At 44.4% G+C, this 16,171-nt stretch overlaps 1 protein-coding gene across 1 annotated transcript in view; it reads right to left on the bottom strand.

Moving 5' to 3' along the window:
- TUBGCP6 (tubulin gamma complex component 6) overlaps positions 1–16,171 on the bottom strand; it is a 728,796-nt gene that overhangs the window by 333,409 nt on the left and 379,216 nt on the right. The window contains exons 15-16 of the mRNA XM_069627853.1: positions 14,388–14,526; positions 14,183–14,302 (exon numbers count right to left, since the gene is read on the bottom strand). Of these exons, the coding sequence (XP_069483954.1) occupies positions 14,183–14,302; positions 14,388–14,526 (259 nt within the window). The remainder of the gene's footprint in view (positions 1–14,182; positions 14,303–14,387; positions 14,527–16,171) is intronic.

Below are 16,171 nucleotides of genomic sequence, written 5' to 3'. Positions count from 1 at the left end.
AACACCATTCCCCTGTGCAGACTCTACACACTTGCCCAGTTTGATGTGTTTATTCCTCTGTAGAAGGAATTCTTATTTTACCTGTTTCACTATTGATGACCAGAACATTTTCCCAGCAGGAAACTATTTGAGGCATATTATACATATTGTACCCTCTAAAGGTTTGGGGCAAGACTGTGGTTCAATTGCACATCCCCTTTAGGGGGTCTAATCGGAAACCAAAAGGTGTATTGCGAGAGGCAAAAGAAAATCAAGAGCATTTCCTCTAGGCTTTAGCAGAGGAGAGTTCAGGTAATAGCATATTCAGTAGGTTAGATAAAAGATATTTTGCCTGTTGAGGAGACTGAATGTAAGTTAACTGTGATTGACTCTTTTTCCTATGCAGTTGCTGGAAGGAGTTTGGAGTTCCTGTCTCTGAGTTAGATTTTTTCTCCACTTCCTCTTTCCCCTTGGGGTGTCACATACTCAGCTGGTATTGCCTTAAGTTGAGGGCGCAACATCTTGGTAGGTCTGTGGGGCTCAGCAGCTCCTGCGATAATACAAAGGTTTGTCTGGACACTGCTGCAGCATTCACCTTTGAGAAGAGTTCCACTATCGTGATGGGATGCTCAATAACATTGTATGTTGAGCACTCGCTAACATTTCAAATTCACTTTAACCACACAGAGAGCATCTGCCTACGAAATAATGTTGTCCAGCCCAAATATTCATGTGGTGAGATGCAGAACAGTGAACCCAGCCACATTCCTGACAGAACCCTACATCGCTGATGACAAAGCAACAGCATGATTGTGCAACCTATGAAGGGGAAGGAGATGACATTCCCAAAGTGAAAGACAGTGTCCTAGAAGAGGGGGAAATATTTGTTATAGATGGGTCACCGTCAATTGTCAGGAGAAAACCTTTTGGAACAGCTGTAGTGAGATTGAAGGAGGGGGGAGTATGAAACACAGATCATGAAAAGATTACCACAACATTTATCTGGACAAGCAGCAGAACTTGTAGCGCTGATTGAGGCCCTAAGATCAGCAAAGGGATGTTGTGTTGCTATTTATTCAGACTCTGCATACTTCACCACTACGGTGCATGCAGGTCTGTCCCGGTGGAGAAGAAGCGGGTTTTGGAGGGCCTATGGGTCCCCAGTGCAACATGCAGAATTACTAAACACATTGATCACCGCACTGGCAGTGGTGGCAGTGGTCAAATGCTTAGCTCACATTCAAAACAGAGACAAAATCTCTTTAGGGAACACTGAAGCAGACGCGGCAGTAAAGAAAGCAGTGTACCTTCCAATACACAAACACAGAAAATATCCTAGCCAGTATGACCGCGCCCTCCGCAACAGATGCATAAACAGCACAGCTGTCATGATGCCTACCCCCGGGGACCCAGACCAAGTCCAGCAACCCCGGAAGCAGGCATTAAGTTATCTCAAGCAAGCCCAACAACCCCTGCTAGGGGCTATTTGGGTGCAGTCCTGGTGCCTACGGAGCCAGGCTCATATGGAGAATCAGTCCTGGCGCCATAGGCGCCAGGCTCATAGATTAAAACTTACTGATGCAGACCATGCTGCAAACTTACCTGATGCAGACCATGCTGCAAGAGCTCCAAGCCAAAAGAGGCTTGGAAGGGACTACTTTACCTAGGGACTATTTTTTTACTCGGGTGGAGCTGGGGAGGAATACTTACCTGGGATTACTTTGGAGGCTATTTAAACCACGCCCGAAGAGCAGCACAAGCTTTGCGTTATTCTGCATCCAGCAGCGTAACGCTCACCGTGCCTGCAAGTCTGCATCCAGTCTTCTGCCATGCCCACCGCGAGTTTGGAGCTCCTAGAAAAAGGGAGAAAGAAGGAGAAAAAGTTAGAACAAGAGCAATACCTTTGATCCTTACCTGAATTCCCGATCCATCGCGCCTTCGAGCTGGAAGAAAGAAGTTATTTTATGCGCGTCGCCTCGCCTGCTGCAGCGCCTCGCTGAACTCACCAGCCTTCGCAGCATCTTCACATTCCACCGCATCCTTCTGCATGTTCCCTCCGCACTCCGGCACCTAAGGAGAAGACAAGAACAGCAAGGTGAGCCAAGGGAATACACAGAGAAATATTAGTTACCCCCCCTAGACTTACCTGATTTTACCACCAGGGGTACTATTCCTCTTCACGGGTCGGCGCAGCTTCCACTGCATCTTCGCCGAACCCCGGCCCCTAAGGGGAATCAAAGGACAGCAAGGTGAAACAAAGGGACTAACAAGGGGAATCCTCCTCACCACAATATACTTACCTGATTTTACCGCCGCAGGTATTATTCCCCGAGACTTCATACTTTCTCTCAGCGCCTGAATAAGGGAGAAAGCAACAGGTTACATATTGAGATTATTTTATCGAACTGTGTTGGAAAATACAAATCCTTAACAGAATATTACCGGTTGCCACAAGGAACTCTTCACTAGGGTCAAGCTGCAACCTGCAAGGAATCGGACAAGAGTGAAAGTCAGGCATTTGAACTCTTACGAACTACATATTTACAGCGGAGTCAATATTTTTCTGGAACTCACCAATTCCTTCGAGCCAGTGAAGCAACTGGTTATCAACGCACCCCTGCGCTCAATGCAGGATGGAGAGCTCATCTTTTCAAACCATCAGGTTAGACTATAAGAGGGGACATCAAAGGTGATCTGTGGGGAGAACAGCTGGGGTGGGGGAATTTACGCTCAACTCCACGGGTGATTAATTCCCTTTCTCCATTTGCAGAAGAATATTCCTACGGGCCAATCAAACGAAGCTAGGTGGGCCAGTTCAGTCCGTCATCTCGGCCCTACGCATCACATTGTTGGAGACCGCAGCTGTCCAGTTCAGATCGACGCCTCTGTGGGAGCCAGGTGAGCATAACAACAGCCCATAGCACAGATAATCGAATTGCAGCGACAAGCACCCCAAGAAGAGCAGGAGGTTTGACTCAAACGTGGGTATATTCAAGCAGCCACAGATGATCTCCGGTGACAACACGCCACAGGAAAAGTTGTAATGCCTGTCGAACTACTATACACAGCATTCAAACAATTGCACTTCCCACCGCACAATTCTAAACAGCACATTGCTGCCAATCTCCAAAAAGATTTGTTCATTCCGAATTTACAGGAGCACCTGACATAAACGGTGCTCCAATGTACCACATGCCAAGTGTTCAGCACAGGAATGACTTTGAGAATGTTAATGGGAACGCTGCCCCGCCCTGTGGGCCCTTGTCAAGAGCTACACATTGACTATGCAGACATGGGAGAAAGGTGCAATGGCGCCCGATATCTAATTGTGGTGGTGAGTCCATTTTCACGATGGGTCGAGGCAGGAAAATGCACCCACCCTGATGCCAAGTGTGCCGCAAAATTCCTTGTTAGGGAGGTTTTCCCCCGAAGGGGGGGGGGGGTGTGATGTCCTGCGATCAGACAATGGGACTCACTTCTTTAATGAGCTGTTTAAAGAGGTGACAAAATTATGGGGCATCAAAAACAAAATGTTCTCCATTTACCACCCACAGGCAAACGGATAAGTGGAGAAAATAAACAGCCTCATCAAAAGTAGGCTGCCCAAATTAGGCAATACCCTCTAGAAAAAATAGGTGTACTGCTTACCCCTGGCACTATTCCAATTGCGCACACAGCCCAGTAGGACCACCACCTATCCCCCCATGAGATAGTGACTGGTCGACGCATGCAAACGCCACTGTCACATGTAAGAAAAGCATCAGATGCCCACAGAACAGCCACTATTATAGGAGAAGAATTCAAGTAATATCCTACACAGTTCACACATGTAATTAGGTGCATTTGAAAAACAAATTGCACTCCCTACACAGAAAACAGAGAAACTACAACTGCCGCCCTGACTGACACTTCCCCAACCCAACACCTGTTGCCCGGGGAGTGGATCTACGTCAGCAGCTTTGTACGAAAGTGGCACACACCCAGGTTCCATGGTCGTGTTTTCCACCCCACTTGCAGTAAAAGCAAAGGGGCTAGGATATTGGATACACCGCTCCGATGTTTGCAAAGCGCCAAACGACAACACAAAACACAGCAACTGAGAGTAACGTAACTACCTCAACATAAGTAGCCCTATGCCGACTTTATGTATGCATGTGGAATGTATTAAAACCATACATTGCTGCTAGAGCATAGGGTACAAAAAAACAAAAAATTCTCTCTCCCCCTCCCTCCAACCTAAACGCACCCCGTTCTTTCCCTTTCCACAGGAGCAACAATCATGGAGATGACACCAATGCGGAATACGTCAGCTGTAGATAGTAGGAATAGAATTAATTTCTTGAGACCGTATAGCTATAACTGTGGACTAAATTATGTAGCTCTTATTTAATGTACAAATGTTGGCACTGAGCATTACTGGGGGACATCTTTTATCTGGGTTGACGAAACAAAACTAGAGCAGGAGTGGGGCAAATGGACACGGGATGGACACAAGTGGACCTGGATTGGAAATGGGTCAATAAATCTCACCACCTCTCTAAATTAGACAAGGAAGGTCCCCAGTGTTATTATGCCGACCAGAAATGTAACTGACAGGGCACCAAATGCACCAAATGTCACGCATATACCACATGTTGTATTTAATACCCAATCATTTACCCCAGTATTTAACATGCTGTCCACCTCAGCCTCTAGCATGGTTGTGGGGTTTTCCCACCTCCCGCTTTTGAATGAAAGAATGAATGGAAGTGTTTATGTAAAGAGAATTGAACACACCACTGGAGGAACAAACACCACAATGTATAATACTGCCAATGCCACATGCAACAACTCCCAGTCTATGCTCTGCAAGAGGTAAATGTTTCAGCTGTTGACACCATGGGCACAACGCAACACTAGTATTCCTCATACAATAGGGCTAGGGGGGAGAAGGTTCCCCGTGCGCAGTAATAGAAGTAAAAGACAAACATGCTTGCATAAGTATGATGCATATCATGGCTTAGGATTAGCGGAGTAGAAGACACCCTCGCCATCCTGAGCATTCAAACCATGGTAATCTGATACGAGTGAGATGGGAAGGCGGAAGACTAATGGAAGTTGCTATGTCTGTTCTCTAATACCCCATGCATCCGGGCCCCCAAAGTATTAATGCCACGAGAGGTACCATTAAACAAAACACAATGTCTAATTCATCTTGCACTATGCAGAGTAAAATGCACTTTTCAGGCACGCAGTGTTCACCTGCAACTCCTCAAGCCAGACATTGGAAAATGGAAAACGGAAAACCAACTCCACCAACCCGAACTGTTTCAAAGAAACATTCCTCGCTATCCAAGGTCAAAATATATGGACAATAAATGGCAAGAAGCAAAGTTCATGTGCAAGGCAGAAGAACTTGTCGGATATTCTGAAAAGACACTAGCCCTTGTTGAACAAACGTGTACACAGATATAGACAGGACATGTTTCGAAACTAATCTGGATCATAGCAATTTAAAAACCGGTGAAAGTACATCAAGAGGAAAACTATGAACTTTGTTTCTACAATGAAGGAACAGTTCTGGTAGGGTCCAACAATCGGTGCAACAGAAAGGTGCTCATTCCGGATATCCGAAAAGGCACGTGGGCACTGATGGGCTACTAGTGGATTGTGGCCAACAGGCATACTTGCACCTGCCATCATCCTGGAGGGGCTACTGTTCGCTTGCCATGCTGCATTCAGCCCTGTTTATAGTGCCCGAAGAACAACTGAAGGGGGGACCCTTTCGTGAAGAAGTGCAAGCATTGCCTGAACCCACCGTAAAGACACCCACAGCTTCACTTCCCGGCTCCCGTACCCTCCCACACAGGGAACGCCCTGACAAACTGCAAAGAAAGAAACGATCTTCTAACTACCTGTCTAAAGAATCATCTGACCTACTTCGCATCCCTTGTGTCCAGCGTCCAGACCAGAGTCAATGCCAAATGGCTTCAGACCGTAAGGTGGAAGCTGATCCAGCTAGCAAACAATACTGAAGAAGGTTTCAACGTCATCAAAGTGGAACTGCGAGCAGTCCGACTAATGACATTGCAAAATTGATACGTCCTCAAACTCCCAACAGCCATGGAAGGCAGGGTTTGCAAAAAGAACGGGAGTTCATGTTGCATGTTCGTACTTTCTGCAGATGCCGAAAATGGGACACTATCACATTATTGCAGCAGTTCATGAACTAGGGGTAAAAATTAAAAAGGAAGCAGGGATCCAGGAGGACGCTTGGGTTAACATGGCATTCGGCTGGGTACCATCTTGGCTTGAAACAGCTGTAAAAATGCTGGAACCTATCATCGTGTTCATCTTGGTGATTTTCTGCACATGCCAATTAGGTCTCTGTTGTTGTGCCAAAGCAGTACCTCATAGTGCAATGAGGATGGTGAAAATTGGGAAGTCTCATAATAAGGTACCTCATGATACACAAGAAGTAGAAATCCAAACCGAAGAAAATTATGGCCCTAAACACTGTATGGCTGTCGTCTATCGAGGGCACGGGATGAAATAAATACTCTGTACCATACAACCATTGCACCCTACCCGACCCTGAAAATTACAAGGATGTTTGGGTGGATTTAACAGTGGATGAGGGATGCAAATACATGACCTGCACACCATAACAATATGCGCAGAGTGGAGAAAGCCTGACACTTGTTTGTAGAGCATGGATGCCCACAAAAGGCACACCTGCATGGGATTAAGCAGAATGAAGAGCAATTGAGCGAACATATGGGGGGGGGGGAATTTGTTACTGTAGAATTATGTTGGGATGGAGATGAGCCTATCCCAACCCCTAGGCGCTTCCGCATACAGCGAAATCCAAATGAGGCAATCTAACTTACAAGGGGGGAAAGATGTGCAACCTCGGGCCCCATATAGAGACCTTATAGCGCCCCAAAATGAATGCTTAGCATTAGAAATTACCACACTACGCAACACGATTTTGTAACAGGCCCCAGACGAGACAGGCCGCAGACCCTTGCTGCTCGTGCTCCCTGTACCCAGAGCCCAATTGCTCCATAATATGCTGGCTCTGCTCGAGTCTTGTTCCCACGGAAGTCCATTTCCCTCTTGTCCGTTCAGTATTGCAAATATTTAGTATCGCCTTTAGGAATTTGCCTGACACTGAGCATGAGACAGTATCAGCCCTCGCGCTGTACCCATCCATCTCCACTAATCTGCCATCGGGCCTCTAACCCCCACCCAGCCTGACCAGTGATGGTCCCGCACCACAAACCCCACCCCCACGTCCTCTGCTCTCTGATAAGAATTCGACCCCAGGTCCTAACCTCCATAAAGTGCCCACTACAGGTCTAAAATCAACAGGACTGTATTTCTCCCTTGCAGTAACACACATCTCTAGTAACATGAGATACTGGTAAGGGTAAATCAAAGATCGATACCTAGCAGAGAGACAATGACTGCGGGGAATGCAGCATCAATGGAGCCTTGAATGTATGGGTCAGCATGATTGTATCTTATCCTTCCCTTTCCCTGGCACCCCTTTCCTGTGCCGCCCAGGTGCCTGCCACAATGAATGGTCTGTCTTGGTTGTTTAGTTTAGATAGGCAAGAATGTGATTCACGCCTGCCCTGACCTTCACAGCAAGGATGAGCCCAGCTGACCCACGTGGAGCCAGATCGACAGAAAGAAGCAGCCAATTAATGCTCGACATCCCCTATGGAGCAAGCCAATGCCTCCAATAAGGAGCACCAAAATGTCGTGTATGGCGATGACGCTGTGTGTGCATATATGTTTGATGATGTAAGGCCAGAGCTCTCTCCGGCAGCAGAGTTCTTTGCTGGCATTTGTATTTTTTATGCAAGTAAAACCTTTTCATCCTTGCAAAGCTATCTCCTGGCGTATTTTCCTAGCGGGTTGTATTTACTTTAGAGTGTGCGCAAAGGGGAATCTTCCTTCAAGTGCAACATGGCCAATGGAAAGGTGAAATTCTTGTGGGACAGCCATTTGAGAGTTTATGGTACTTTAAAGGGCACTAAGAGGTCAAATGCAAAAGTATACGAGACAATCAAAAGAAGCACATGAGAAAAAGACCTGCAGCCACCAGCCTGTCTTGGACACATCATGCAAGTAACCACAAAGTAACAGAAAACAAAACTATAGGGACGCAAAGTATCCCTATCACACCTCAATGTAAGGTGAAGAGTACAGTCTAAAATAAACAGAGAATCTCACAACCGAGAACAGAGTCCTTCTGCTCTGATGGCCATAGGGACTGATCAGCATTAAGATGGATTTTCAAAATCCATCCGGGGGTGGATTTTGGGAGGCCTACCTATTATGGTGACCCGGGAGATACTGAGGACTAGCCAAACCCAAACAAAGTAAGGTAGCAGAGCGGCAAGGCTTAGTCTCAGGAGGCCTGCGAGAGTGGTCTAGGGCTACAATGAGTCCACATAGAATAACACCAATAATTCCAGTTAGACAGGCAAGTACAAAAATATAAATATTTTATTAGACCTTTAAAATACACACAAAGCTATTAAAACTTCTAGTCAAATATTATCACAAGCTTACTATAAAACAATTATATATGTTCGCCTTTAGGACAAGAAAGAAAACATATGATTCAAAACCAGTGAAACACATGTAAGTACTCAGATACATTAAATTCAGTAAAGACACTTTAGAATAACAACAGAACACATGGTAGGTAGTGCCAACAACAAAAAAGTTTCCTTAACACTATACAAACTTAAAAATCACCTGAATTACTGCATTGGTTTTCTATTGTGTTAATTTAGAGCTAGCTGGTCACACATCGAGTCTCCTGCACTAGCAATCTGGCTCAACTGCCGACAGCTCCCTCCCACGTGCCTGCCCTCTGGGTTGCTTACTGGAGCCTAGTCAGCCCTCCTAAGTCCTAATCGTGCTAGAATGCACACACACACACATCTTAAACTAAAGTCTTAGAATTCTCCCATCCCTGGACTTCGGTCCCCAAAGGCGTTCCAACGACAAACAGCATTGAAGCCATACAAATGGGGAAATTGCGCTATATAAATTACTACAATACAACAAAATATAGTAAGCTTTGAAATAGCACTTACCTTTCTGAAGATTTATCTTTGCCTTGTCATTGGCTGAAACTCCCACCCCTCCGACGCCTGCACCAGGCTATCTGGAATGACTGCCTAAGGGCCAGATTATCTAACATTTTCACATCTCCCTCATAAAATAAGCCTGGCTGCTCTGTCATTCTACCAAAACCTTGAGTGACACAGATTTATGCTAGAAGTTGGGGTTCTGTATACTAAGGGGTTAGTTTTATAAAGTACCACCATAAAAACTTCCCCAACAGCGGCTGGCCCCTTTCGGGATTCCGTCGCCTATTTTGGTAGTTTTCCTAACTTATTTTCCCTATTCAAGCCTGCTTTCACTTCTTGCTTTCCCCGTTACCACCCAGGCGCCCCTGCTCCACTCTTTTTTTCATTCCACTCCTTTGCGGTTCAGAGAGGGGAAACGGGTCAATAACCAAAAACACAGCGAGGGGCCCTGATGGGCATAAGGGCTCTCACCATGCGCTCGCCCACTTGTCTCTATTTACTAATGGGCTTTGCCCTTTCCCTTGACCCATTACTTTAACCAATACCTGTGCAATGTACCGGGCTTCGTTCCTAATGTTGATATTTTGTTATGTTAATCTCTGGCTAAAAAATAGATAACACCAAAATAATCACAGTTATAACACATGTAAACTCTACTAACAATGCTACATACCCCACCCAGAATATGCATCCAATTTCAGCACCTCCCCTAAATACACCCCATCCCACATTGTCCATTCCCTGATCCCAAATAGGACCCTCAGTTTCCTGTGCAGCTTCGAATACACTCTTAACAGCCTCAATCTCCTCCTACAGAAACCCCTGATGGAGATTTTCAAGCAGGTCTCCAACCTTTTTGTCTTGAGCGCTCATTGGGGTGTCCGGTAATCTGCAGCATTGCGCAACAGATCTGATTCGCAGGCATCATTTATGAACATACAAATCAAACAAAAAGACTCAGGCGTCGTATTGGAAATGGACAAAGCAAGACTACGTATATTGCTTGGGTGCAACCATTATAAACAAATCTCATACTATCCACCCACCACCCAAACTAATAACTCAACCCGCCCGCAGTCTGACTTCCCTTATATAGCTTAATGGTTTTGTCCCATTACATTGGTCGTACATCCATTTAGGTATCCCTGCCTCCCTTTTACAACAATAAAACACATTGTAAACAATCATAGTCCTTCTTCGGGTTCAGTCTATCCTCCTGGGACCATGTGGTTCTTCACTTACGGGTCACCTGTTCTAATCTGATGATATCCGGTGTCGTCGTGCTCAGGTGAGGAGTGTGGGGCTGACGCCCCCTGACACACATACAGTCTAGAACAGTACCCCACTGTCCAAACAGGTTAAGGCAGGTGCCTCCAAGATGGAGGTACAGGTGGCCTTAATCGATTGCACCCGAGAGCTTCCAAAACCGTGCAGTCCTTTAGCGCATGTCAGTTTTAGTAGAAACTCTCAGTGCAAGTATTTCTAACAGTCAATAGGTGGGGATATTCCTATCCAAGATCTGTTTATAAAAAGAAAAAAACTTTTGAACACATACATAACTGCAAGACTGTAGGTATAGAATACTATATCATGGTTCATTCACCCATTATGATTTGATTTAGATTATTTGCAATGCGCTCAAGACGGACCTAACCATATAAATGTGTAGTTGAAACAATACACATATAGTTTAAGAATAAAAGCGGATGAGAAGTCACCAGGTAAGCTATTTTATTACTATTCAGAGAGGAAGGTTTTTAGGGCTTTCTGAAACTAAGCAAGTGTCTGCCAATCTCTAATCTCCCGTGGTAAACTGTTCAAGAGCCTCGGGCCGAAGACAGTAAATCTTCTGTCTCCTCTGGTAACACATACCAGACGGGGGCTGCACAACAGCAGCAGGTCACTTGACCAGAGTGTCCTCAAGGGGTTGTGAGGACAGTTTTTAGTGCTTTGGTACTCCGGGGCCCATCCCTTTATGTACTTAAAAATAATACATGCTAGCTTAAATTTAATGTGGTCCTCGAATGCCAACCAATGCAGTGTGCTGCAGAGAGGGGAAACATTGTCCGTTCTACCAAGGATGCCAATCAATCGAACTGCTGCATTTTGGGCCTGCTGAAGCCTGTACAATTGTTTGGCAGGGATACCCATCAGAAGGCTGTTATAGTCCAAATGGGGTTTTGGCATGGTCCCCACCACTACTGCATGATCTTCCTCGGGAATAAATGGTAAAACCCGTCGAAGCATCCACAGAGAGTAGTAGACAGACTGACCCCTGGCCCCGACCTGTAGTTCACTGCCCAGGTTTTCCTGCCATAAGCAGCCTACGTTCTTTATTTTAGTAGCAAATTGATGCTCCTCACCAAGGATTTGTGGGGAAAATAGTCATCCACTAGCCTTATTTTACAGTAGAAATCAGAGTCCTCCTCCACCGGGGACATCAGCATTATCAACTTAATGAGTCCAACTCTAAGATGGTTTGGGGTCTTATACCCTAAAGTAATCAGTTCAAAGTTCTACTTTTCAGGTAGGGTTATTAACAGATTGGACAATGCCAGTGATTATGATTCAAAAAACAAAAAGGTAAGTAAAGTACAGGTAAGTAAACCTACTCAACCCTAGACACTAGGCTAGGCCTAGGAAGGGATCCCTTGATCAGGCCTCTACTGACCAAAGTCAGGATTTACGAACAGGACTTCACGCCCATGTAACCCTACAGAGAACGGGGGAGGTTGGGTGGGGGCGACAGTTCAGTTAACTTATCTTCCTGACTCCGATTTCTCCAGAGACCACTTCTTTGTTTGGTCCAGTCAAGAAAAGAAACAGGGGTTACAGGTGCAGAGATCACTTTCCGACGCGGCATTTGGTTTTGGTTGATGGTCAACGTGCTTAGGAATCACTCCCAAGCACCTTGCAAATGAAAACCCAACCAAAGAAAAGATTAAGACTTCTGCAGAGGGGCCGACCTCAGGAGACATCTAGGATGCAAAGATTACAGATTGCAACAGGAGTCGCCATGGTCAGGCGGAGGCAGGCGATCTTCTAGTACGAACTAAGGAGCAGGTTTTGCAAGATTTCCATTGATGCAAGGCTGAAAATGCAGGAGCCGTTGTCATTTTTGTTCAAGTTGAAGCAGTTCCAAGGATGCACTCAGAACGGTGAAGACTGCAGCAAGGTAGCCCAGGAGAGAGCTGATCAGACCACTGGTTGATCCAAAGACACGTCCGAAGGCTCAGAAGGCATGGAGTATAATCACTGATGATTGCCATATAAATTACTACTATACCAGTGGTTTTCTATCCTTCAACTTTAGTTTATCTATGCGTTGGACTATGTATGGAAACTGCAGCGGTCAAGCAGTGTTAAGACCTGGTGGTTGGGAATAAAATGAACTCAGATCTTCTGCGTTGGCGATGAAATAACAAACTCAGCAAACCTCTGGCTCTATGTCTGAAGTGGCCTTAAAAGACAAAAGGAAATGTGGTGTTTGTTCCCTGGTGTATAGACACTCCCCCAATTCCTGTTTATGCAATTCCATGTCAGCCTTCTCTAAACAGACTAGATTCTTCTCTGGGTTATTTCTCAATGGTAGTGGCTGTTAAGGTGGTTTTCGTACAACCTTCTTCTACCAACTACCAACATTAAGGTGGGGCCGCAAACCCAGTCTAAAAAGTGAAGTCAAACCTTTCTAAAGTAGTTAGTGTGGCAGAGAAGACGGGCTTAACTGAAGTGAGGGAATGTAGGATGGCCCAGAGGTACAGTTAGTCTACACACTTCTCGGGAGGGAAAAGCCCACACTGGCACAATGAAACATATACACCTTTTTTAAGTTACACATATATGTCTCGCTTAGTTCCATGAGTACTTTAAGTAGATGTAACAGTAAAACCCCATAATGTTTGTATAAATCAGTACATTGCCATAAAATACACAATCCACTTCAATATTATAATGTTGGCCCACTATCTGGAGATGGGCACATTACATATAGATACCAGATGTGGGAAAGACGGGAACCAGACTAAGACACACAGCATTAATTAACCAATAACCACCCGTTCCACAGGCTGGAACGGGTGGTAACAGCCTGGGGCCCGAGTTAAAGGCCTGAGCATTGTGAGGGCCTTTAACGAGGATCCCCCGTGTCATTACCACCCATTCAATGGGTTATTATTGCTATCGGCACCCCAGGTTTCAAATCCGGAAACCCGAGTTCTAAGAGCAAAGTATTTTCTTTTCTCCTTGCAGTGTCTCGTTCATTGAAAGAAAATACTTACACAAGATGGCCGCAACTGACTTGGAAGGCGGGGCTCCATACGGAGCCCCTCTTCCATTTCCATTGTGAATAGCAGCAGGGAGACATATCGAAGCAGCAGCAGGCGTTGCTTGCCGCAGTAAGCAGGTAAGTGGGGCTGAGGAGAAATTCGTAGGAATAGGAAAAGAGGGGGGATAATATGGCGGGAGAAGCAGCAGTCAGGTTGCTTTGAACATGGGCTTGGATCGTGGGATTCAGCCCGCAATCCAAGCAACCTGATTGGTCGCTCCCCGTCCTGGGTGCTAACAACAATTACACCAGCCCAAAAGTCACTGCAACCCTAAAGCTCTAGAACAGTGTTAAGAAAATACGAATGCGTGCCTCACATACATGCAGTCTGTAGAGCAGGGGAAAACAAATCAAACACACAGCCAGAGGCCACCAAAAGATCAGCTAGACTTAGACTAATAGCACCAGGATATTACACTTTTAGGGAAAATCAATGCAGTGTCACTAGACGTATTTACATTGTAATCAAGCATTCTCATGAGCAGAAGACTATTTACCTTTGGAGTAGCGACACACGACAAGGCTTAGGTCAAAGGAAGGACGGAAATGGTGCAGTTTATTATGAGATTCCGAAAGATAAAGTGAATGAAAAGTTAGCAACAGAAAAGCAGATGATGTCATCTGACTAATTTAGAGGTTTTACTACTAGTGAGCGACATATTAAAATGACAGTATACACCACTTACGAAAATATCTAGCTTTGGATAGTCACAATACATCATTTGTTTAAAGTTTGAAACATTGGTGGGTTAAATTCAACAAGGAGCACCAGAAATGTTCAAACCTGAGAATGCGTATCCTGTAAATGAGTGATCAAGGCGTCCATGATGTTCTGAGTTGCTGATTGTGGAACACTTTCTAAGTCTTCGTTATACTCCCCTTTGAAAAACTGCTCAAGCAGCTCCTAAATTTGAAAGTGACAAACATCAACAAATGTAACAAAGAAACCAAAATATGAAAAGATTATAAGTATTTACAGAGGAAGGCACCTGGGTATGTTTTTCATCTTCTGACAGAAATCTAAGACGGGCCGTTTCCAGTTTGTGCCTCTGGATTTTCCAAAGTGCCCTTCTTTCCTTACGAGCTGCTTCCTCTGATAACTTGCTGTATTGTTCAATCAACTCCTGCCTAAAAAAGAACAATCAAACTAGACAGCAGTTCAACATATTTAAACACTAAGCAATGTAAAGGTCTTCAAGTATAATGTGGCAACACAAAAAATCTAAGGCGGTCTTCTCTCCTTCTAGATACAACACTTCAATAATATGCTTTTTGCTTTTCCTTTTGTGGATGATATGGCACAGACCGTATTATGTGCTTTAACATTTGTTGGGCAAACATTATGATAATTTGCATGATCGTGTTGAAGTAGTTAGCGGAATAGTATTCTTTAATCAAATGCTCCCTTAGGAGATCTTCTTTTTGAATGGAACCAATCCAACAATTGTTTAAGTGTGGGAAACAATTTACTTCCACTGTGGTATTTTATCTCTATGTTTAAACCATGTGATGGTTACTTGTAAAAATGCCTCAATGATGATATCACAAATACGAATTACTAGTAACAGTCCAATCTCTTTAGTGAATCAGTCTTCTCACAAAACAACTACCTTTTAGATTAGAAAAAACAATAGCACTGGAATGTGGCAGAACAGCAAGGAATAGAAGACACGTTTCCGCTCAGCTTCCTTTTTTTATTTTTTATTTGTGTTTGGTTACTAGAACCTTTTACAAAAATAGAATTATTTTTTTTATACAACATTAGACCTCCAAACACAAAAAAACATAAAACAATGCAAAATGGCAGATTGGATCAATCTAAAAATGATATTCATTTTTTAAAACGTTTAAAATAAAACGATACAAAAAAAGAGAGAGAGAAAAAAAGGAAAATAGACAAGATGAAACAAAGGAAGAAAAAGGAAGAAGAAAAGAGATAATCATCTAAGTACATAGAGTCTTTCAAATCACTATATCACATCTTGTCAATACCTGAACTACCGCAATTGTCAGTGCTGTTTCATAACCCGAAATCAGCCTATTCCAAAATAGGTCACGCAAAACACTTTCGGTCCCCATTCCAAACTTGGCAAATAATAATGATCTAACAGACCATGTGCCATCACACTCTGTCAATAGATGTTTAAGGGATTGTTTTCCCGGGTTTGTACATGTCTTACATAGCTTCTTATTCTGGTCTCCCTGACCTCTACTATGCAGAACCTCCCCAGTGTTCACTACATTCAGTCTAATTCTCATGAAATCTTTCCTGACTTTCCAGTCCGGAAACTTCACCAAATATCTCAGGAGAACCCCTACTTTCTTGTCAACTTGCAAGAAGGAGTTCTATAGAGACCGGGAGCGCATCGACTATAGTGTCAATCCAGTCCCTCGACTCCAATGCCTTTTTTACTTTCATGGGATTGGTTATCAAAGTCTCAATGTCTGAGTCTGCTCTGTCAATTACCATTTTTGTTCTTCCCTCCAGGTCCGAGAGCAACTTGGGTTTGCCCATGGAAAAATGGCATCCGATTTTGTCATATAAAGAGTGTTCCTGACTCGTGACAATGAACTGATATAAAGAAATCAATTTCCATTCTGCCTGAATCCTCAAGGATTTCAAACCCAATTCAAATCTCACACCTGCAATAGGGAGACTCCTCGGTAGGGAGAGGACACTCTTCCAGACCAAACCTTCGAGTTTCTCCAAATCCACAGACCACATTGATGGTTTGGTCTCTAGACCATAGAGGATGACTGGGACGACCTTTGC

The sequence above is a fragment of the Ambystoma mexicanum genome, chromosome 12 (assembly GCF_040938575.1).
Source record: "Ambystoma mexicanum isolate Mex_15411 chromosome 12, UKY_AmexF1_1, whole genome shotgun sequence".
NCBI classification, from domain to species: Eukaryota; Metazoa; Chordata; class Amphibia; order Caudata; family Ambystomatidae; genus Ambystoma; species Ambystoma mexicanum.
The sequence above is the reverse complement of the archived record's forward strand: the minus strand, read 5'-3'. Positions and strand labels throughout refer to the sequence as shown.